Consider the following 21,665-nt stretch of genomic DNA (forward strand, 5'->3'; position numbering starts at 1 on the left):
GCTGTGGCTGTCACGGTAGTCTGTGGGCTACGGTAGTTCATTTAGCAGACAATATTTGCTTAGAATTCCATTGCATTATTTTATATTATTTTATAGTATGAAGAATACAATTGAACAAAGCTGAATAAACGATCTGAGGGAGTGCGCACATGCGGCTATTCTGTGTTGAGCGGTTAACAAAGAAATAGGTACTCCTATATTCTTAATTTAGGGTTATTAATGTAACTTGTAGTTGTTCTACAAACGTTGGGCTATATGTTTGAATTTTCAATACATTCTAAGGCTGCATGATGCGACTCTAAAGATGATTTTTAAAAAGTAGCTTGAAAGGCATGAGCTCTGCTTAGTTTTTTTGCGCAGGCTGTACACACTTCATTAGTCTCTCATTCACAATTTGACAAGCACTTGATAATGCCTCGAACTTCACTGCGGCATCCTTTGTGGCCTTAATGCACCCGCAATAAATCTATGCCTTTTGTGGCCAGTGGCCGTTGTTTCCTTGGCCCGTAGTGCTGCGTTGTGCCCTTTTCCCTGAGTGCTGAACGCTCTGAAGCACCTCTCACTCACATGGCACTCCATCACGTGATCGGGTCTTTCTCACAGGCTACAAGTGAAGACAGACATATCGGGTATGCAACTGCACATGTCTTTATCCATTTCCGAGGTGCATATTGAAGATATTGGAAGAACTGTCCACATTTACTTTTCGTCAGCCAACAAGAAGAGTAGGCTTAACAGTAGACCTAACAAACAGCAAAAGCACTAGCCTATGTCAAACTACTGTCCTCCATAGTACAAAAGTCGACTTATTCTATTCTGTGCGAGAAATACATTTTCCAAACATAGTCTGGGACAGTTGTGGGATGCAGTAGATCCCAAATGAATACAAACACTAGCATTAAGAAAATAAATGTTTAGCTTAAAATGTTGAAAAACTATTCGGCTATTTCTTCATATTATAAGCGCAGCAATACACACATGGTAGTAGGCTAAAAGCGCAAATGTTCGGTTAGCGGGAAAACACCATTATCGAAAGTGACTGCAAATGTGATTATGCATGTGATGCTTTTATTATAAAGGTGCATTTATATGGTGAAAATTAACTTCCCCAAACTTGAAACTCACACGCTGCTTTATGTATGTCAGTTAGGCTCTACCCCCCTTATAAAGCGGATTAATGTGCATCAATTTAAGAAGTTATTTGGCCACTTTAGTCATGATACAAACATCAAAACATATAGGCCTATGGGCTAGGCTACATGAGGTGTGTGACTATAATTATAAAAAGTTGCAAAAGAAAGGCTTTGTTTCTTATGCTGGGCATCATTCACAAGTGATAATATATAATTCACAAGTGATAGGCTAATATTGTCACCCATCACACAATTCTTGATTTAATCTTGTCTTTACATATACTAAATAATATACAGTACCAGTCAAAAGTTTGGACACCTACTCATTCAAGGGTTTTTATTTATTTTTATTATTTTCTACATTGTAGAATAATAGCGAAGACATCAAAACTATGAAATAACACATGGAATCATGTAGTAACCAAAAAAGTGCTAAACAAATCAAAATACACTACCTTTCAAAAGTTTGGGGTCACTTAGAAATGTCATTGTTTAAAAATAAATAAATAACATTTTAGGTCCAATAAAAGAACATAAAATGTATCTGAAATACAGTGTAGATGTTAATGTTGCACATTTATTATTATTATTTTTTTATTTCACCTTTTATTTAACCAGGTAGGCCAGTTGAGAACAAGTTCTCATTTACAACTGTGACCTGGCCAAGATAAAGCAAAGCAGTGCAACACAAACAACACAGTTACACATGGAATAGACAAACGTACAGTCAATAACACAATAAAAACAGTAGATATAGTTATAGAGGCCCAAGAAGAAAAATAAATAAATAAATTAAAATTAAATTAAATTAAAATTGTCCGATTGTCTATTCAGATAGCAGCCGATAAGATAGCCAACGGCTAGGCCACGGAAGGCGTGTTGTATGGCATTGAAGCTCGTTTTTGAGGTTTGTTAACACAGTGTCCAGAGAAGGGACAGATGTATACAGAATGGTGTCGTCTGCGTAGAGGTGGATCAGAGAATCACCAGCAGCAATAGCGACATTGTTGATATATACAGAGAAAGAGTCGGCCTGAAAATTGAACCCTGTGGCACCCCCATAGAGACTCCCAGAGGTCCGGACAACAGGCCCTCCGATTTGACACACTGAACTCCATCTGAGAAGTAGTTGGTGAACCAGGTGAGGCAGTCATTTGAGATTCCAAGGCTGTTGAGTCTGCCGATAAGAATGCGGTGATTGACAGAGTCGAAAGCCTTGGCCAGGTCGATGAAGACGGCTGCACAGTCTTTTATCGATGGCGGTTATGATATCGTTTAATTTCTTGAGCGTGGCTGAGGTGCACACATGACCAGCTCGGAAACCGGATTGCACAGCGGAGAAGGTACGGTGGGATTCGAAATGGTCAGTGATCTGTTTATTAACTTGGTTTTCGAAGAGTTTAGAAAGAGTTTTGAAAGGCAGGGCAGGATGGATATAGATCTGTAACAGTTTGGGTCTAGAGTGTCACCCCCTTTGAAGAGGGGGATGGCCACAGCAGCTTTCCAATCTTTAGGGATCTCAAACGATACGAAAGAGAGGTTGAACAGACTGTTAATAGGGGTTGCAACAATGGCTAATGGATCATTTTAGAAAGAGGGCCCAGATTGTCTAGCCCACCGGATTTGTACGGGTCCAGGTTTTGCAGTTCTTTTAGAACATCTGCTATCTGGATTTGGGTGAAGGAGAAGCTGGGAGGCTTGGGCAAGTAGCTGCGGGGGGTTGGACGGGGTTTGGGTAGCCAGGAGGAAAGCATGGCCAGCATGACTTCCCTGAAAAGTTGCATATCGCTGGAACTATACGATGCTAGTGCAGTTCACCACAGGATGTGTTTGTGCTGGTCGAGGGCAGGCAGGTCTGGAGTGAACCAAGGGCTATATCTGTTTTTAGTTCTACATTTTTTGAAAGGGGCATGCTTATTTAAGATGGTGAGGAAAGCACTTTTAAAGAACAACCAGGAATCCTCTACCGACGGGTTGAGGTCAATATCCTTCCAGTATACCCGGACCAGGTCGATTAGAAAAGCCTGCTCGCAGAATTGTTTTAGGGAGTGTTTGAAAATAAAGGAGAGCCACACACTCTAAGAGCTCAGGTGCAAAAATGTAATGTCCAACGTTTCGACAGGCAAGCTGTCTTCATCAGGGTATAATCACAAACACTGCAGGGTGACTCGTTTATATAGTGCCAAAAGACATACACAGGTTTCTGTAATCATGGCCAAGTATGGCCTAATATCATTGGTTAATTCTCAAATATTAAAATGACATGCAAAGAACAACATACAAAAAGAAATGGATAGCATACGATCATAGATTCAATTTAAACTACATAAGCCTACAAACAATTACAACGACAAAGTCACAATAATCATAAGAATGGCTGCTGATCAAAGTCATTGAGACCGAAGGGTGCAAGGGTCTTTCTATTCTGGTTAGGGCCAGTTTGCGCTGTTCTGTGAAGGGAGTAATACACAGCGTTGTACGAGATCTTGAGTTTCTTGGCAATTTCTCGCATGGAATAGCCTTCGTTTCTCAGAACAAGAATAGAATGACAAATTTCAGAAGAAAGGTCATTGTTTTGCCTCCCGGGTGGCGCAGTGGTTAAGGGCGCTGTACTGCAGCGCCAGCTGTGCCACCAGAGACTCTGGGTTCGCGCCCAGGCTCTGTCGTAACTGGCCGCGACCGGGAGGTCCGTGGGGCGACGCACAATTGGCATAGCGTCGTCCGGGTTAGGGAGGGCTTGGCCGGTAGGGATATCCTTGTCTCATCGCGCACCAGCGACTCCTGTGGCGGGCCGGGCGCAGTGCCAGGTTGCCAGGTACACGGTGTTTCCTCCGACACATTGGTGCGGCTGGCTTCCGGGTTGGATGCGCGCTGTGTTAAGAAGCAGTGCGGCTTGGTTGGGTTGTGTAGGACGCATGACTTTCAACCTTCGTCTCTCCCGAGCCCGTACGGGAGTTGTAGCGATGAGACAAGATAGTAGCTATTAACAATTGGATACCACAAAATTGGGGAGAAAAGGGGGTAAAATTCAAAAAAAGAAAAAAAAAAGAAGAGTCATTGTTTCTGGCCATTTTGAGCCCGTAATCGAACCCACAATGCTCCAGATACTCAAGTAGTCTAAAGTAGTCTAGTTTAATTGCTTCTTTAATCAGAACAGAACAGTTTTCAGCTGTTTTCAAGGGTTTTCTTATGATCAATTAACCTTTTAAAATGATAAACTTGTATTAGCTAACACAACGTGCCATTGGAACACAGGAGTTGCTGATAATGGTTCTCTGTACACCTATGTAGATATTCCATTAAAAAAACAGCATTTCCAGCTACAATAGTCATTTACAACATTAACAATGTCTACACTGTATTTCTGATCAATTTTATGTTATTTTAATGGACAAAAAAATTGCTTTTCTTTCCAAATCAAGGACATTTCTAAGTGACCCCAAACTTTTGAACTGTAGTGTATACTTTAAATTTGAGATTCTTCAAAGTAGCCACCCTTTGCCTTGATGTTTAAAGCTGTCATCAAGACAAAGAAAAACCCTGGGTCAACCTGGGTCAAACCTTTGACTTGTACTGTAGGTGTGAAATTTGTTTGGATTTAGAATGGACCATCATCATGCACCTGTCTTGAAATGGGTAGCCTTTTGTCATCTATGCACTTAAATAGCGAATGGGAGAGCACTTGTCCTGTGGTTAATGTTCATGCCAGCCAGGTAGGCTGTGCCCCTGTTGTAAAGATAAACAATGTGCGTAATATTAGGAAAGTTGAGAAATAAATATGGTAAGCTGATGGGTTCCTCCTTTTTTTAGTAGAGGCCATCACTCTGTTTTCTCGCACAATTGCATAGCCTATAGAAATGTGCAACATGAGCTCATGGGCTCTCATGAAGTGTTTGATTAGATTTGCATTGATGTCAGAGTGATTAGAGGGACAATAGAGTGCTGAGTACCAGGTAGTTAGCAAGTTTGGTAGGCTACTAATGACCGTGAGCAACATCACAGCTTGGAGAAGAGAAGCCTAATTACCGTGACCAAACAGTCATGTGGAATTTGACTGCCTCCATGACTCGTGACCGCCGATGAGGCGGCAATACGGTCACCGTAACAGCCCTATGTCCAACAGACCTATTGGAATCGGGGCCTCAGGAGGACTTTAGGTCATTTGAGTTTGAGACCCCTGAGCTAGATCAAACAACCCATCCCTCTGATCAGCATTTTAGCTATTAAGGAACTCCTAAGTCATTACTTTTCATGCATATTTTTTAGATCAGACTAAGTGTGTTTACCTCCTTCACAGCATTTGGAACGTCTCCCATTGGAACCCTTGAATCCCAAATGGGATGATGTTTCGTGAGGGCAATTTCTGTGAAAGGTTGGAAAATGGCATCTGCCTTTTCAAAACATGTCATCTAATCTCTTCTCTTTTTGCAAAGTAATCTTCGTTGACAGGAGAGATAAGAGCATTTTGACAATGAGTCGTATGTCTGACATTCCTGGGGGCCTCCCGAGTGGCACATCAGTCTAAGGTACTGCATCACAGTGCTTGAGGTGTCACTACAGATCCGGGTTCGATCCCAGGCTATGTCACAACCGGCCATGACCGGGAATAGAAGCACAATTGGCCCAGCGTCGTCTGGGTTAGGGGAGGGTTCGGACGGGGGGGGGTTCATTGCATTCTAGCGACTCCTTGTGGCGGGCCGGGTGCCTGCAGGCTGACATGGGTTGTCAGTTGCACGGTGTTTCGTCCGACACATTGGTGCAGCTGGCTTCCGGGTTAAGCGGGTGAGTGTTAAGGAGTGCGGTTTGGCAGGCCATGTTTCGGAGGACGCATGACTTGACCTTCGCCTCTACTGAGCCCGTTGGGGAGTTTCAGCAATGAGACAAGATAGTAATTTAAATTGGGAGAAAAAACTGGGTAAAATACCAACAACAACAAAAAATATTCCTGGAAAATGTGGGTTAGGTGTGACATAAAACAAAAAAAATACACAGAATTGAGTTAGAGAAACAACTGGTGTCTCCAATGCACTGTAATTTCAATGCACTTTTATGACTCAAAGAAGAGTCTTCAACTACATATAAGGTGCTTTTTTTGAGCTCTCCTAGCTGTGCCGTTGAGGAACTAGACCAAGCACGCTTGTAGCTGTTTTGTTTGGAACACAACCCTGCATCCCCGCCATCACACAATTACTGTTGTTTACTGAATCCAAAAATGGTCCATTATAAATAACAATCTGGGTGAACATATTTTGCACGCCTGTTCTATTGCCAACACGATCAACTAAGTTATAAAATATGATATTGCAGTGTTAGGCTTTTACAATGCAATTCAGGGAAACCGATCATAATTCTGGTGCGCGTAGTTCAGTTATGAGTGCATTCAGGTACGTGTGCCGCGGCAAATGTTCTCCACAATGGACAAACAGGCTCATTGTGTTCAGAACAACCCAGGGTAAGACTCCATGTCATCTTGGAACTTTACATCAAACATAGTGATCATAAAATGTTGACACTGTATATGAGAAGTATTATGATATGTAAAATGTGATGTGCACATTTGGACTCACGTGTGTTTGGCTGACTTGTATGACATCAAAGCGGTATTTATTATAATACTCAATGTCTAATTTTCAAAATACATTGAGTCCTCTTAAGTTACAGCATTTCCCTCACTCAGACAGCAAAACATTTGCGAAAGTTGGGAAGAGGGAACGGCTCAGAACGGCTGTCAGTCAAAACCCGTACATCGTCAGAGCTCTGACGTTATGTATAGCATGTTGGTGTACAGCCACTGTATTCCATTATAGGTGTTTATCAGTGCCTGAATATGCCATTTTCAACCAGTATATGGGTATGAGGTAAAGGGTTAAAAAAAATACTTCGCCCAAGTACTGGAGCATGCCTTTAAGAACACAAGTAACATAAGTAGCACAAGTAGCATATTGGAAGTATGTTGCCAGTGCCACAAAGATGGAGGTATACACGAGGGCAGACAAAACAGCTGTTGTTGGTAAAATAATTGATGTGTGTATTAATAGCACATGTATGCATCTTGACATTTGTTCCAAGCACACCGTTTCAAGCACATCCAAATAGACAGCTAATGAACTTAATAAATTGGAAAGCTTGGTATAGAGATACTACTCCTCGTTTGAAGACGGGGAATGAGCTCATTGTTGAAACGCTGCCAAGGAAGCTCTTTGATGTGTGTGAGATGAAGAGACGAGGTCAATACCACTGCTATCTTACCCTTTTGTAAGACACATTAAGAGCGAGAGGCCTGGGCAAGGCGGTGCAGCACAAGGTGGTGCAACACTGTTTCTTTCTGAGTTGCAGGGGGAGACCAAGATTCTAAAGCTGAAGAACCTTCGACCTCAGGATTACGCCAACTACAGCTGCATCGCCTCGGTCCGGAATGTGTGTGGTATCACCAACAAGAATGTCCTCTTCAAACTCTCCAACAAAACAGGTAAAGCTTTGGGGCGGCTGAGAACCCTGCTTCGTATTGTTTAGCACTCAAACTTCAACGATCCACTAGTTCCGCCATGAATAGCAATAAGCACCCGTTGTCTCTCTTAATTATAGTCAATTCATCCCGGCTTTGTCCAAAACCTCTCCATTACAGCAAGTAGATCTGCAGCAAGGAGACAGGTGTCTCAATTTACAACCAAATTAAGTGACTGTAATTTAAAAAGGACTGCAGGTACTTGACACTAGAAACACAATTTGTGACTTTTAAGAGGTTTGGGGCCACTAGATTAGGCCCCATCCTTCCTTACCTTCTCCTGAGGTGGGAAGATTTAGCTGAGATTTAGATTTGGTTGCGTAGTAGCAGTTGTCCTCTCTGTTGGCCAGATGTCTCCACTTTAACTGCTGATTGTTCTCCAAGTTCCCCTAGGGGACACCTCCATTCATGTTCCGGGGTTATACAGTGCATTCGGAAAGTATTCAGACCCCTTGACTTTGTCCACATTTCGTTACGTTACAGATTCATTCTAAAATTTATGAAATCATTTTTTCTCCCCTCATCAATCTACACACAATACCCCATAACAAAGCAAAAACACGTTTTGAGACATTTTTTCAAATTATTACATTTACATAACTATTCATACCCTTTACTCAGTACTTTGTTGCAGCATATTTGACAGTGATTACAGCCTTGAGTCATCTTGGGTATGACGCTACAAGCTTGGCACCCCTAGGGCCATATGTTTCCTGACCGGTAAAACTGAATGTTTTTTAAACATTCTGACAACGTAACAGAAAAGGTTCCGAGAACGTTTTACTATGGTTCACTGAAAGTTTTCCTTGGAGATTTTATTTACATTCTGAGAACGGAAATTCTGAGAACATTCTCTAAATGTTGTGAATGTTTTAAATGAAATGTAAAGGCTTTTTGGAGGTTTTTGAATAACTTCCTTAAAAATGTTCACTGAATGTTTCAATAAGACTGCTAGCTTAGTTTAACTCGTTTGAACTCCAAGCATAGATGGGACACGTGGAAATATATTTCCATTTTATTGTGACACAGCATCAGTGAGTTTTAAACTTATGATCTTCTGTTCTATATCCGTGGAATTAGTGTCAGGTGCGTGAATGAGGACCCAAAAGCGAATTAACAAACAGAGTTTCTTTAATGATAAACACACGTGGGCTCAGATGGACAGGTAGATTCCGACAGGACAGGACAAGGTTGCAGCAAACACGATGATAGTCTGGTTCAGGCATGAGACACACAAACAAGAATCCGACAAGGACAGGAACAAAAACAGAGAGAGATATAGAGGACTAATCAGAGGGAAAAAGGGAACAGGTGGGAAAAGGGGTGACGAGGTAGTTAGGAGGAGACAAGGAACAGCTGGGGGAAAGCGGGGGAGAAAAGGTAACCTAATACGACCAGCAGAGGGAGACAGGGTGAAAGGAAAGGACAGAAAGACACAACATGACAATACATGACAATTAGTCCACTGCGCCACAAGGATGGAGCTAGCAATCCTTTTTTTTTACTCATACAAAGCTGTTCATTGTAGTCTATTCAAACAGACCCCCTTTTAAAGGAAACGAGCAATCATTAAATCAAGTGAACACACCTGAACACACTTAACAGGATGTAGAATAGAGAGTTTTGTTGACGCTGAGAATGGAAGGAACATTCTTAGAAAATTATCTGAATGTTACTAAAGTTTTTTTTAAATTGCAAAAGAAGAAAGTTCTCTGAATGTTCTGAGAACATTACTTTAAATAGAACCATGAGGAAAACTGTAGGAAACGTTATGCTGAAGTACTGAAATTCCCACAAAAGAACAATGTTTCTTAAGGTTCTCTGAACATTCTGTGAACATGAGGAAACCTGTATGATACGTTATACGTTAGGAAACCATTCCCAGACCCCTGTGGGAAGGTTTAGATGCAAAATAACCATTAGACAACCATGCTCACACCAAGCTCTAAAAAACATATGGTTCTAATAACATTATGTGTTAGCTGGGTTATGAGCTTACACCCTAATACCAACTATATAGCTACACTATAGAACCAAATGTCAACTAGGATATTGGTTTTCAGGAAACAGAAAAATCATGATTGACTTTCTATCAGATTGGACGTTGTGACAAAGGTACCATTTCAGAGCATCATTAAGAGGTAAATACTACTCAGTGTTCAGCAGTTACAGTACCTATTGACTTGTTTGTTGACTATTGACACATTTCCCAGGGACAGAGGTACGTAACATACAGTAAATGGTATTGTAATGTGGGATGTGACAAATAACGAGGAACAATTGTTCCGCTGATTTATCGTCCCTGATTATTTGTACAGACAGATTTCACAGTTGTGCGCATTTGAATTTCAAAATGGAGGGGACATTTGGCCGAAACACGCAAAGAGAGAGAGAGGGTGGAGCTATTTCCCTGCTTCCGCCACTAATTCTAGTTTCACTTTTCATACCTCTCATCTAAAGAACCTAATTGAGTTGCTGGCGGGTGATTTTAATTACGTTTTTTTCCCAAGATAACTTATTAACATTGACACAGACATAAAAAATGTAAAAAAAATCTGATTTAGAAAACGAAACTGGTACAAATACACCTTATGGAACAGCAAGGACCATGAAGAGACACACATACAGGTGCAGACACACGCATAAGCACTAGCACACACACTCTACACACACGTACATTATAATATTGTTTTATGGTGGTATTGTACATTTTGTATTGTAGATATGTAGTGGTGTAATACTGTTACCCTGACCCTGACCCTGATTACCCTGTTTATCTTTTGTTTTATATGTAATGTAAGTGCCTTAATGTGTTTGGACCCCGGGAAGAGTAGCTGCTGCCTTGGCAACAGCTAATGAGGATCCCTAATAAATACAAATACAATGCATTCAATTTGAACCTTGTGTTTTCAGCATCCCCCACCATTAAGCTGCTGGTGGAGGACCCCATCGTGGTGAACCCCGGGCAGACCGTGACCCTGGTGTGTGTGACCTCCGGGGGTGATCCCACACCCACACTTACCTGGGTGCACAGCGCAGACGAGCTGCCCAAGAAGAGCGTCCTTAACGGAGGGACCCTCACGTTGCCCGCCATCTCCATAGAAGAAGCAGGCGTTTACAGCTGTGTGGCCAGCAACAACGTGGGCAACCCGGCTAAGAAGTCTACCACCATTGTGGTCCGAGGTAAGGCCTTGGAGGTGTAGGGTAATAGGTTGATCTCAGATAAGCCCTCAATTATTGCCATTTATACCGGATAAGCTCCCAAAATATACCAAAAATATTCCTTAGGTAGCCTAAGGAAAAGCCTAGCTACGATGATCCAAGGGCCAAACTTTCACATCATTCACACATTGAGGTCAATGGAAGATTAGCACAAACACTGAAGTTACATTCACACATATCTCAAGTTAGAATTCAGGCCTAATAAATTACCCAAGGTAATATCCATTCTAAAAGGTCATATCAGATGTTTATTGTTGAATTGAATGTGTGAAGAATGCTTGTAAACTGGTGTATTCAGACCAAATATCACCAGTGTGTGTTTGATTCCCCACTAATAGCCTTGCCGCTGGGCTGTGTGTGTAATCAGTGAAGGACTATCTGGTACAGGGATATAACGACCCTCGACCCTCGAGGGACAATGAGGAAAATGAAAGAAAAGAAACACAGGCTTACTGTTTGGTGCTCCCAGTAGTGCTCCCAGTAGTGCTCCCACTAGTGTTCTCAGTAGTGCTCCCACTAGTGCTCCCTGTAGTGCTCCCACTAGTGCTCCCTGTAGTGCTCCCACTAATGCTCCCTGTAGTGCTCCCACTAGTGTTCTCAGTAGTGCTCCCACTAGTGCTCCCTGTGGTGCTCCCACTAGTGTTCTCAGTAGTGCTCCCACTAGTGTTCTCAGTAGTGCTCCCACTAGTGTTCTCAGTAGTGCTCCCACTAGTGTTCCCACTAGTGTTCTCAGTAATGCTCCCACTAGTGTTCCCACTAGTGTTCCCTGTAGTGTTCCCACTAATGCTCCCTGTAGTGTTCCCTGTAGTGTTCCCACTAGTGTTCCCTGTAGTGTTCCCTGTAGAGTTCCCACTAGTGCTCCCAGTAGTGCTCCCACTAGTGTTCTCAGTAGTGCTCCCACTAGTGTTCCCACTAGTGTTCTCAGTAGTGTTCCCACTAGTGTTCTCAGTAGTGCTCCCACTAGTGTTCTCAGTAGTGCTCCCACTAGTGTTCTCAGTAGTGCTCCCACTAGTGTTCCCACTAGTGTTCTCAGTAGTGCTCCCACTAGTGTTCCCACTAGTGTTCCCTGTAGTGTTCCCACTAATGCTCCCTGTAGTGTTCCCTGTAGTGTTCCCACTAGTGTTCCCTGTAGAGTTCCCACTAGTGCTCCCAGTAGTGCTCCCACTAGTGTTCTCAGTAGTGCTCCCACTAGTGTTCCCACTAGTGTTCTCAGTAGTGTTCCCACTAGTGTTCTCAGTAGTGCTCCCACTAGTGTTCCCACTAGTGTTCCCACTAGTGTTCCCTGTAGTGTTCCCTGTAGTGTTCCCACTAGTGTTCTCAGTAGTGCTCCCACTAGTGTTCCCACTAGTGTTCTCAGTAGTGGTCCCACTAGTGTTCTCAGTAGTGGTCCCACTAGTGTTCTCAGTAGTGGTCCCACTAGTGTTCTCAGTAGTGCTCCCACTAGTGTTCCCACTAGTGTTCTCAGTAGTGCTCCCACTAGTGTTCCCACTAGTGTTCCCTGTAGTGTTCCCACTAGTGCTCCCTGTAGTGTTCCCTGTAGTGCTCCCTGTAGTGTTCCCAGTAGTGCTCCCTGTAGTGTTCCCACTAGTGTTCCCACTAGTGTTCCCTGTAGTGTTCCCTGTAGTGTTCCCAGTAGTGTTCCCTGTAGTGTTCCCACTAGTGCTCCCTGTAGTGTTCCCACTAGTGCTCCTTGTAGTGTTCCCTGTAGTGTTCCCAGTAGTGCTCCCTGTAGTGTTCCCTGTAGTGTTCCCAGTAGTGTTCCCTGTAGTGCTCCCTGTAGTGTTCCCAGTAGTGTTCCCTGTAGTGCTCCCTGTAGTGTTCCCAGTAGTGCTCCCTGTAGTGTTCCCAGTAGTGTTCCCTGTAGTGTTCCTAGTGTTCCCAGTAGTGTTCCCTGTAGTGTTCCCTGTAGTGTTCCCTGTAGTGATCTTTTTTTTGCGGGGAAAAAGGAAAAGACACCATGTCTACCAGCACGCCTCTTTTATTGATTCCTATGTAATTATGTTTTTTTACCCAGGCTCCTGTCATATACTCTTGGATGTTTGTGATGCTACTTTACCTCCTCAAATGGACTAGAAAGACTTGTTCGACAGAGAAGAGCAAACAATCTAGTTTATAAACCCACCCACCCCTTTCTCTTGCCTCGGACAAGCACCCACTCAGACTCCATCTAGGAAGAAGCTGTGAGTCCTATTCTAACGGGGCTGGACCATATGTGATCTATCATGGCTCGCTACGTTAATGGTTTACGTTAATATGTTTGTACGGTCATTAGTACGATCTGAAGTTAATTTGGCTTCATGTGCCTTTAATCATCTTTCTGTCACAAATGTCAGTCATCAAGAAACGTTTCTAGACAGCCAGCTAACAGAATTGTGGGTAACTGACCCCCCCCAAAAAAGTCATTTTCATTCCATGTGAGGCTCAGATGAACCTGTAACTTGCCGGGGCCACTGCTGCTGCAGCTGTAGCATCTTATTTCACAGTCACGCCCTCTCCAAAGCGGATCGTCTGTGTGCAGAAATCTGCTGGCACCTCGGGACGGATATAAGCTGCAGGTTTTGAGAGGGGATCCATTAATGTCTGTGGAGTCAGTGGAGTCAGTCTTGGGCTCTGACAGCACACTAAGTCGGATAACTGAAAGCTCCACATTTGCATTGGGAAGGAAGAGTGTGTGTGTGTGTGTGTGTGTGTGTGTGTGTGTGTGTGTGTGTGTGTGGGTGTGGGTGTGTGTGTGCGTGTGGGGGATGTGTGTGTGTGTGTGTGCATGTGTGAAAGGAGCGGTGGTTAGTTAAGGGGAGTCAGATGTTTTACCAAGGCAGGAGATCAGTCTGTTGAGAGAAGGACTAGAGGCAGCTCACGCCAGGGTGGTAGAATACCCAGGTCAGGCTTTACTCAGCTCACGCCAGAGTGGTAGAAGACCCAGGTCAGGCTTTACTCAGCTCACGCCAGGGTGGTAGAAGACCCAGGTCAGGCTTTACTCAGCTCACGCCAGGGTGGTAGAAGACCCAGGTCAGGCTTTACTCAGCTCACGCCAGGGTGGTAGAAGACCCAGGTCAGGCTTTACTCAGCTAGAGACCAGGGTAGTAGAAGACCGAGGTCAGGCTTTACTCAGCTAGAGACCAGGGTGGTAGAAGACCCAGGTCAGGCTTTACTCAGCTAGAGACCAGGGTGGTAGAAGACCCAGGTCAGGCTTTACTCAGCTAGAGACCAGGGTGGTAGAAGGCCCAGGTCAGGCTTTACTCAGCTAGAGACCAGGGTGGTAGAATACCCAGGTCAGGCTTTACTCAGCTAGAGACCAGGGTGGTAGAATACACAAAGGGAAAGGCAATACTGACACCACACACTCAGCATTTTTTGGTTCCCTACAAAGAAAAACCCATCCATCCATTCCATTCTAAGTATTGTTTTGGTTCTTTGTGGCAAGATTGCGACTCTTAGTCTGTAAAAACCTCAAGCAATGTTGAATACTGTAGTGGGATGTCTAGTAACTGTTAAAATATGATACACTTTGTATTAGTGCTCAACGTACTGCATGATCATTACATCACACAACTGGTGTGCCAGTGTAACCCCATGATATGTCAACATAAGACAGACAGACATAACTCATGTTGTTGTTATTCACCAACCAAGAAGATTACAATGTCACCACAGCCGTGTTTTTCTGCGATTTTTGTAGACTCTTGTTATAATGGTTGAATAGAAGACAGCTGTCTCCCTGATCCTTTATCAGAGTTCTTTTTCCATGGCTTTCAAGGATGACAAAAATAACAGAGAACTGCTCAGACAATAGCCTTGATACGCTCTGTGCAGCTGCTCTGATGGAAGAGGGGTGGTTCATTCAAACTGCTTCTCCCAGATAAGATATCCAGCCTCCAGTGACATGGAGAGACGTTTACAAGCTCTGCCACACTGCCCCACTGCCACGCACAGATGGCAGATGGGGGGGCGGGGGGGTGAGGAAAGGATGGAGGATAGGCCCAACTGAATAGGCAATATTACAGCTGCAGAGGGGGATTGCACTTCAAGTAATCTCACTGTCCTCCTGCCTGCCACTTTACTCTGGGCCCACTTACGTTTGGGCCTCAATGGTCATTTCAGTAGTGACCTGTCATTGTGCACTGGGAAAACACCAGGAAAGACAAACATTGGACGATTGTATTGTGGGAGAGTTACTGATGTTGTTTAATAATAATAGTTACAGAATGCGATTCAGGTGTGCCATTTTGGTTTCCTTGGTATTGGTGAATAGGACTGAGGAGACGAAAGTACTGATACTCTGAAAAAAAGAAAGAGAAAATAGACGAAAGGACTGATACTCTGAAAAAAGACAAACGAGGCAGTCACTGAAAGATGCCTGCACTGTGAAAAAGAGACAAACTGTTGAGTGTTTCCGAGAGTGGAGGGTGGATGTTGTAAATCCAGCATCCTGTTTGGAGTAAACTGTCAGGTAATCCCTCAGCCATGATGACACGTTGATCTGACAACATCATCAATAACTTTAGCTAGCGTAATACAACCGGACTGCAAAACGCATCATATATCTTGAGAGAGAGGGGGCCGTTCAGTACTTCGGTGCTATTAAAGGCGTTCAGCAGACGACGGTGCAGGAGGAAATTTACCTGACTCTGTGGTTTATAACTTATTTAGCAGTTGAGGGGGCAGGCAGGCAAGCAGAGCCAGACTGGAGGTGAGCTGGGCTTGCTGACCATGCACACTGCCATGAAACTCACGTTTTATTTATTTACACATCATCTCCACTTGGTCTGTTTCTCCATGAGGCAAACAGAATAGGCAGTTGAGATATATTTTGTTTCTTTTTTTTTGGGGGGGGGGGGGCAAACAGTCCAGTTATACGGCATAGCTTCCTTATTATGATGTGAGTCCTGGGTTGGCGGCAGCGCTGGGGTTTGTCTCAGCAGAAAAGGGCGCCCGTCAATGGTCTTCTCTGGCTGTCAGTCAGGTGTTATTGATGAGTGGGTTGCTATCGAAGAAACTGTCCTCATTTAAAAGCAGGTGGAGGATCAGTCAAAGTGCTCTCTGGTTATGTCATATGTTTGCGGGGTTCAAGTCAATAGTGTTTCTGTACTGTATTTCTCTCACTCTCTCTGGGATCTACTGGAGGTGTGGGGGGGAGGGGTATCAATAAAACGCCACAATGGGGCATTTCCTGGCAAATAGGTTGTTATCTATAAAATGTCACAATATGGTGCAGACCGTTCGATATGGCTGCTGGGGGGCACGAAGACCCCCCCCCCATCGTGATGTAACACTCACATTGCTGTCCTGCCCCCCGTTTATACACGTGTAAATAATAATTCTGTAAATTGTACCTTCCTCTATTATACTGATGCTAAAATGTTTATTCTATTCTACTGAGCCATTTACTTTATGTTCATATTCTTCTATTTTATTATATCTTATTGTTGCATTTCGAGAAGGAACCTTCTCGCCCCCCCAGCAGGAAAATCGAACGCACTGCACCTTATTGTGATGTTTTATCGATAACGACCTATTGGGTTGTATCAAGAACAAACCAAAAAATATGTAAAAAAAATATATATATATATTTAATAATAATAAAGAAGAGATTAAGATGGGCAAAAGAACACAGACACTGGACAGAGGAACTCTGCCTAGAAGGACAGCATCCCGGAGTCGCCTCTTCACTGTTGAAGTTGAGACTGGTGTTTTGCGGGTACTATTTAATGAAGCTGCCAGTTGATGACTTGTGAGGCGTCTGTTTCTCAAACTAGACACTCTTAATGTACTTGTCCTCTCCCTCAGTTGTGTACCGGGGCCTCCCACTCCTCTTTCTATTCTGGTTAGTGCCAGTTTGCGCTGTTCTGTAAAGGGAGTACTAGTACACAGCATTGTATGAGATCTTCAGTTTCTTGGCTATTTCTCAAATGGAATATCCTTCATTTCTCAGAACAAGAATAGGCTGACAAGTTTCAGAAGAAAGTTATTTGTTTTTGGCCATTTTGAGCCTGCAATCGAACCCACAATGCTGGTGCTCCAGATACTGAACAAGTCTAAAGAAGGCCAGTATTATTGCTTCTTTAATCAGAACAACAGTTTTCAGCTGTACTAACATAATTACAAAAGGGTTTTCTATTGATCAATTAGCCCTTTAAAATGATAAACTTGGATTAGCTAACACAACGTGCCATTGGAACACAGGACTGTTCATTAGCAATGTCTACACTGTATTTCGGATCAATTTGATGTTATTTTAATGGACAAAAAAATGTGCTTTTCTTTCAAAAACAAGGACATCTCTAAGTGACCCCAAACTTTTGAACGGTAGTGAATGTTGTGAATTCCCTTTTTTAAAGCCGTGCCTGCCAATCCCTGTGTCACACACATTATCTCTCCCACTGAATGAATTGTGTAACCCTGCCATTCCATCTCTCCTATACTCATACCTGATGAGCACAGAGTACACTGCAGGCGCTTCAGTGGCAGGAAGGAAAGCACTGTGGGACCGTGATTACCATTTGGAGAGATAGACACGCTGTTTCTGATGCTCTCTCCTCTGATCTCCCCTCCACCCATCCCTTTTCCTCTGATCTCCCCTCCACCCATCCCTTTTCCTCTGATCTCCCCTCCACCCATCCATTCTCCTCTGATCTCCCCTCCACCCATCCCTTTTCCTCTGATCTCCCCTCCACCCATCCCTTTTCCTCTGATCTCCCCTCCACCCATCCCTTCTCCTCTGATCTCCCCTCCACCCATCCCTTTTCCTCTGATCTCCCCTCCACCCATCCATTCTCCTCTGATCTCCCCTCCATCCATTCTCCTCTGATCTCCCCTCCACCCATCCCTTTTCCTCTGATCTCCCCTCCACCCATCCCTTCTCCTCTGATCTCCCCTCCACCCATCCCTTTTCCTCTGATCTCCCCTCCACCCATCCCTTTTCCTCTGCTCTGCTCTCCCCTCCCCTCCACCCATCCTTTCTCCTCTGATCTCCCCTCCACCCATCCCTTTTCCTCTGCTCTCATCTCCTCTGATCTCCCCTCCTCCCATCCCTTTTCCTCTGCTCTGATCTCCCCTCCACCCATCCCTTCTCCTCTGATCTCCCCTCGACCCATCCCTTTTCCTCTGATCTCCCCTCCACCCATCCCTTTTCCTCTGCTCTGCTCTCCCCTCCACACATCCATTCTCCTCTGATCTCCCCTCCACCCATCCCTTTTCCTCTGCTCTCATCTCCTCTGATCTCCCCTCCTCCCATCCCTTTTACTCTGCTCTGATCTCCCCTCCACCCATCCATTCTCCTCTGATCTCCCCTCCTCCCATCCCTTTTCCTCTGCTCTGATCTCCCCTCCACCCATCCATTCTCCTCTGCTCTCCCCGCCACCCATCCCTTCTCTGCTCTTCCTCTCCTCCCCTTTTCTCCCCTCCCGTCCTCTCCTTTCCCCTGCTCTGTTCCGCTCTCTTCTCTGCCTTCTCCTCCCATCATCTCTCTCCTCTCCTCTCCTCTTTCCCATCACCTCACCCTCTTCTTTCCTTTCTTCCTCTCTCCCCTCCTTCCCCTCCGCCCTCTTCTTCACTCCTCTCTTCTCTTCTCCTCGCCTCCTCCTTCTTCCTCTCCCCTCCTCCCTCATCCTCTCCCTTTATCCCTCTTCCTCTCCCGTCCGCCCTCTTAAACTCCCCTCCGCCCTCTTCCTCTCCCCTCCGCCCTCTTCCTCTCCCCTCCGCCCTCTCCCCTCCGCCCTCTGCCCTCCGCCCTCTTCCTCTCCCCTCTGCCCTCTCCCCTCCATCCTCTTCCTCTCCCGTCCTCTGCTCTGCTCTCTCTTCCTCTCCTTTTCTCTCTCCCCTAGAGAACTTCTGCATCTGGCCCCGTCAGCCCATCAGTGTCCACTGGGCCCCGTCTTCACTCTAGGGTCCTGGGCCAGCTATTACTCCACTCTCACCCACAGCCCTCATTTACAAGTCATTAAAGGAAATAGGATGCGAGCCAAATAAATGATTTAGGAACAAATTTGATGAAGATCTGATTAACATGTTGATTTACATGCAGGGCAGCAAATGTAACTGAGCAGCGAAGTGACAGCATTAGGGGGAAGCTGTATAAATAATACCCTCTCTGCCCCCCCCCCCCCCAGTAAAAACGTAGCAGTGTCTCAGGCGGATCACTGCATGCATGCAGTGGGTCAGCTTGACTCACCTTTCATCGGAGAATTTGCAACTTAATCAATAGCGTAATTGAGCCTGAATGGCTGGAGTCTCCTTGCATGAGCACATAAAGCCTCTGAGGTGAGATTGGGAATCTGATGCCCTCGCATGAATACAGCCATTATCAAAAGAGCTTTTATATGACTACTTATGAGATGGCATGAAACGAGGTTAGACAGTAATCTTCACACAGACAGTCTAGGAAAGTAACTTGTGAGGTAGAGAGTCAAGTTACGGCAAGTCCTAGGTTTAATTTAATTTTAATTTGGTAATCTCAACAGAGCTGTTTATCCTGACAATAAACTAACTCTAGCTAGGCTAGGGGTTAGGATTAGGGTTAAGGCTAAGGGTTAAGGTCAGGATTTAGGTTAAAGGGTTAAGGTTAGGGAAAGGGTTAGGGAAAGGGTTAGCTAACATTCTAGTAGTAGTTGCAAAGTAGCTCAAATGTAGTAAATATTTGCAAAGTTGCTAATAAGATAAAATGCTTAAATTGTCCGTGATGAGATTCGAACACGCAACCTTTGGGTTGCTAGACGTTCACGTTATAAGCCGACCAACTACCCTCCGTTCATTTTTGCCTTAAGTAACCTTCTTCTGTCTTATGTAACCATACCGAACATAACTTATCATACTAATTTGTGTGTCCCCGATTTACGTGTACTATGTTACGTCCAGTCTATGAGACCAGGCTGAGTTATTGTTACTTATTGTGTATTTATTCCTGGTGATTATTATTTTTTTGATTATTTACATTTTTTCATTTTTTTCTCTCTCTGCATTGTTGGGAAGGGCCCATAAGAAAGCCTTTCACCTCTTGTTTACGAAACATGTGACTAATTTAATTTAGTGTGAAATATCCTTAATTTTTTTTCTTACATGTAAGTAAAACGGCTTACGTAACTATCGGAGCACGAGGTGGATTCCATTTCTTACCAATGTAAATACCATTGAATGCAGCAGGCTGATTCACATCATGACCCCATCTGTAGTTACTCAGTACTACACTAACCGTACTGTATGAGTGAGTGACTTCACATTCATCATTCACTAGCTTGATCCCATGGTGCTGCGGTTGGCTTGAAGTCCGTGTCTTGGAGGGATTTACTTTTCATCTTGATTAATAGTGACAACAATACCATGCTTCACTCACGCACACGCCTGGGCTATTTTTAGGTGCTGGGTAGTTAGCAACTCTTTGTGATGCCAAGAGACTGGAGAGATTTCTGTTGTGGTTCATGTTTTATGTTTTATGTCATAGGCATTGTTTTCATAGTGTGGAAACAGATATTTTTCTGTTGGACGTGGGTGGGGTTGACATTTCACTGCAATTATGGCTGTTGCCTTTTAAGGTACATGCTCAAAACATTTGAATTCAAACTGAAGGTATAAATATTCGACCGCTGATTCATAGTATTGGATGCCAAACAGGTAGTAAGTGTAAAGGGGAACGAGAGGCCCCGGCTAAATCTGATATTTATTTACGTTACTATATCATTTTTTAAAATTTACATTACTATATCAGTTTTTTACATTTACATTACTATATCAGTTTTTTTTATTTACATTACTATATCAGTTTTTTACATTTACATTACTATATCAGTTGTTTTATTTACATTACTATATCAGTTGTTTTATTTACATTACTATATCAGTTGTTTTATTTACATTACTATATCAGTTTTTTACATTTACATTACTATATCAGTTTTTTTATTTACATTACTATATCAGTTGTTTTATTTACATTACTATATCAGTTTTTTTATTTACATTACTATATCAGTTGTTTTATTTACATTACTATATCAGTTTTTTACATTTACATTACTATATCAGTTTTTTACATTTACATTACTATATCAGTTTTCTACATTTACATTACTATTTCAGTTGTTTTATTTACATTACTATATCAGTTGTTTTATTTACATTACTATATCAGTTTTTTACATTTACATTACTATATCAGTTGTTTTATTTACATTACTATATCAGTTGTTTTATTTACATTACTATATCAGTTTTTTACATTTACATTACTATATCAGTTTTTTACATTTACATTACTATATCAGTTTTTTACATTTACATTACTATATCAGTTGTTTTATTTACATTACTATATCAGTTGTTTTTATTTACATTACTATATCAGTTTTTTACATTTACATTACTATATCAGTTTTTTACATTTACATTACTATATCAGTTTTTTACATTTACATTACTATATCATTTTTTTTTTACATTTACATTACTATATCAGTTTTTTACATTTACATTATTATATCGTTTTTTTACATTGACATTACTATATCAGTTTTTTACATTTACATTACTATATCAATTTTTTACATTTACATTACTATATCAGTTTTTTACATTTACATTACTATATCAGTTTTTTTACATTGACATTACTATATCAGTTGTTTTATTTACATTACTATATCAGTTGTTTTATTTACATTACTATATCAGTTGTTTTATTTACATTACTATATCAGTTTTTTACATTGACATTACTATATCAGTTTTTTACATTGACATTACTATATCAGTTTTTTACATTTACATTACTATATCAGTTTTTTACATTTACATTACTATATCAGTTTTTTACA

The 21,665-nt window shown here is 42.7% G+C and overlaps 1 protein-coding gene across 1 annotated transcript in view; it reads left to right on the plus strand.

Moving 5' to 3' along the window:
* Positions 1-21,665, plus strand: part of LOC110498192 (MAM domain-containing glycosylphosphatidylinositol anchor protein 2) — a 185,227-nt gene that overhangs the window by 78,933 nt on the left and 84,629 nt on the right. The window contains exons 5-6 of the mRNA XM_036955189.2: positions 7,470-7,602; positions 10,552-10,821. Of these exons, the coding sequence (XP_036811084.1) occupies positions 7,470-7,602; positions 10,552-10,821 (403 nt within the window). The remainder of the gene's footprint in view (positions 1-7,469; positions 7,603-10,551; positions 10,822-21,665) is intronic.

Source organism: Oncorhynchus mykiss, chromosome 19 (genome assembly GCF_057628025.1).
Source record: "Oncorhynchus mykiss isolate SJ-2025 chromosome 19, ASM5762802v1, whole genome shotgun sequence".
Classification (NCBI taxonomy): Eukaryota; Metazoa; Chordata; class Actinopteri; order Salmoniformes; family Salmonidae; genus Oncorhynchus; species Oncorhynchus mykiss.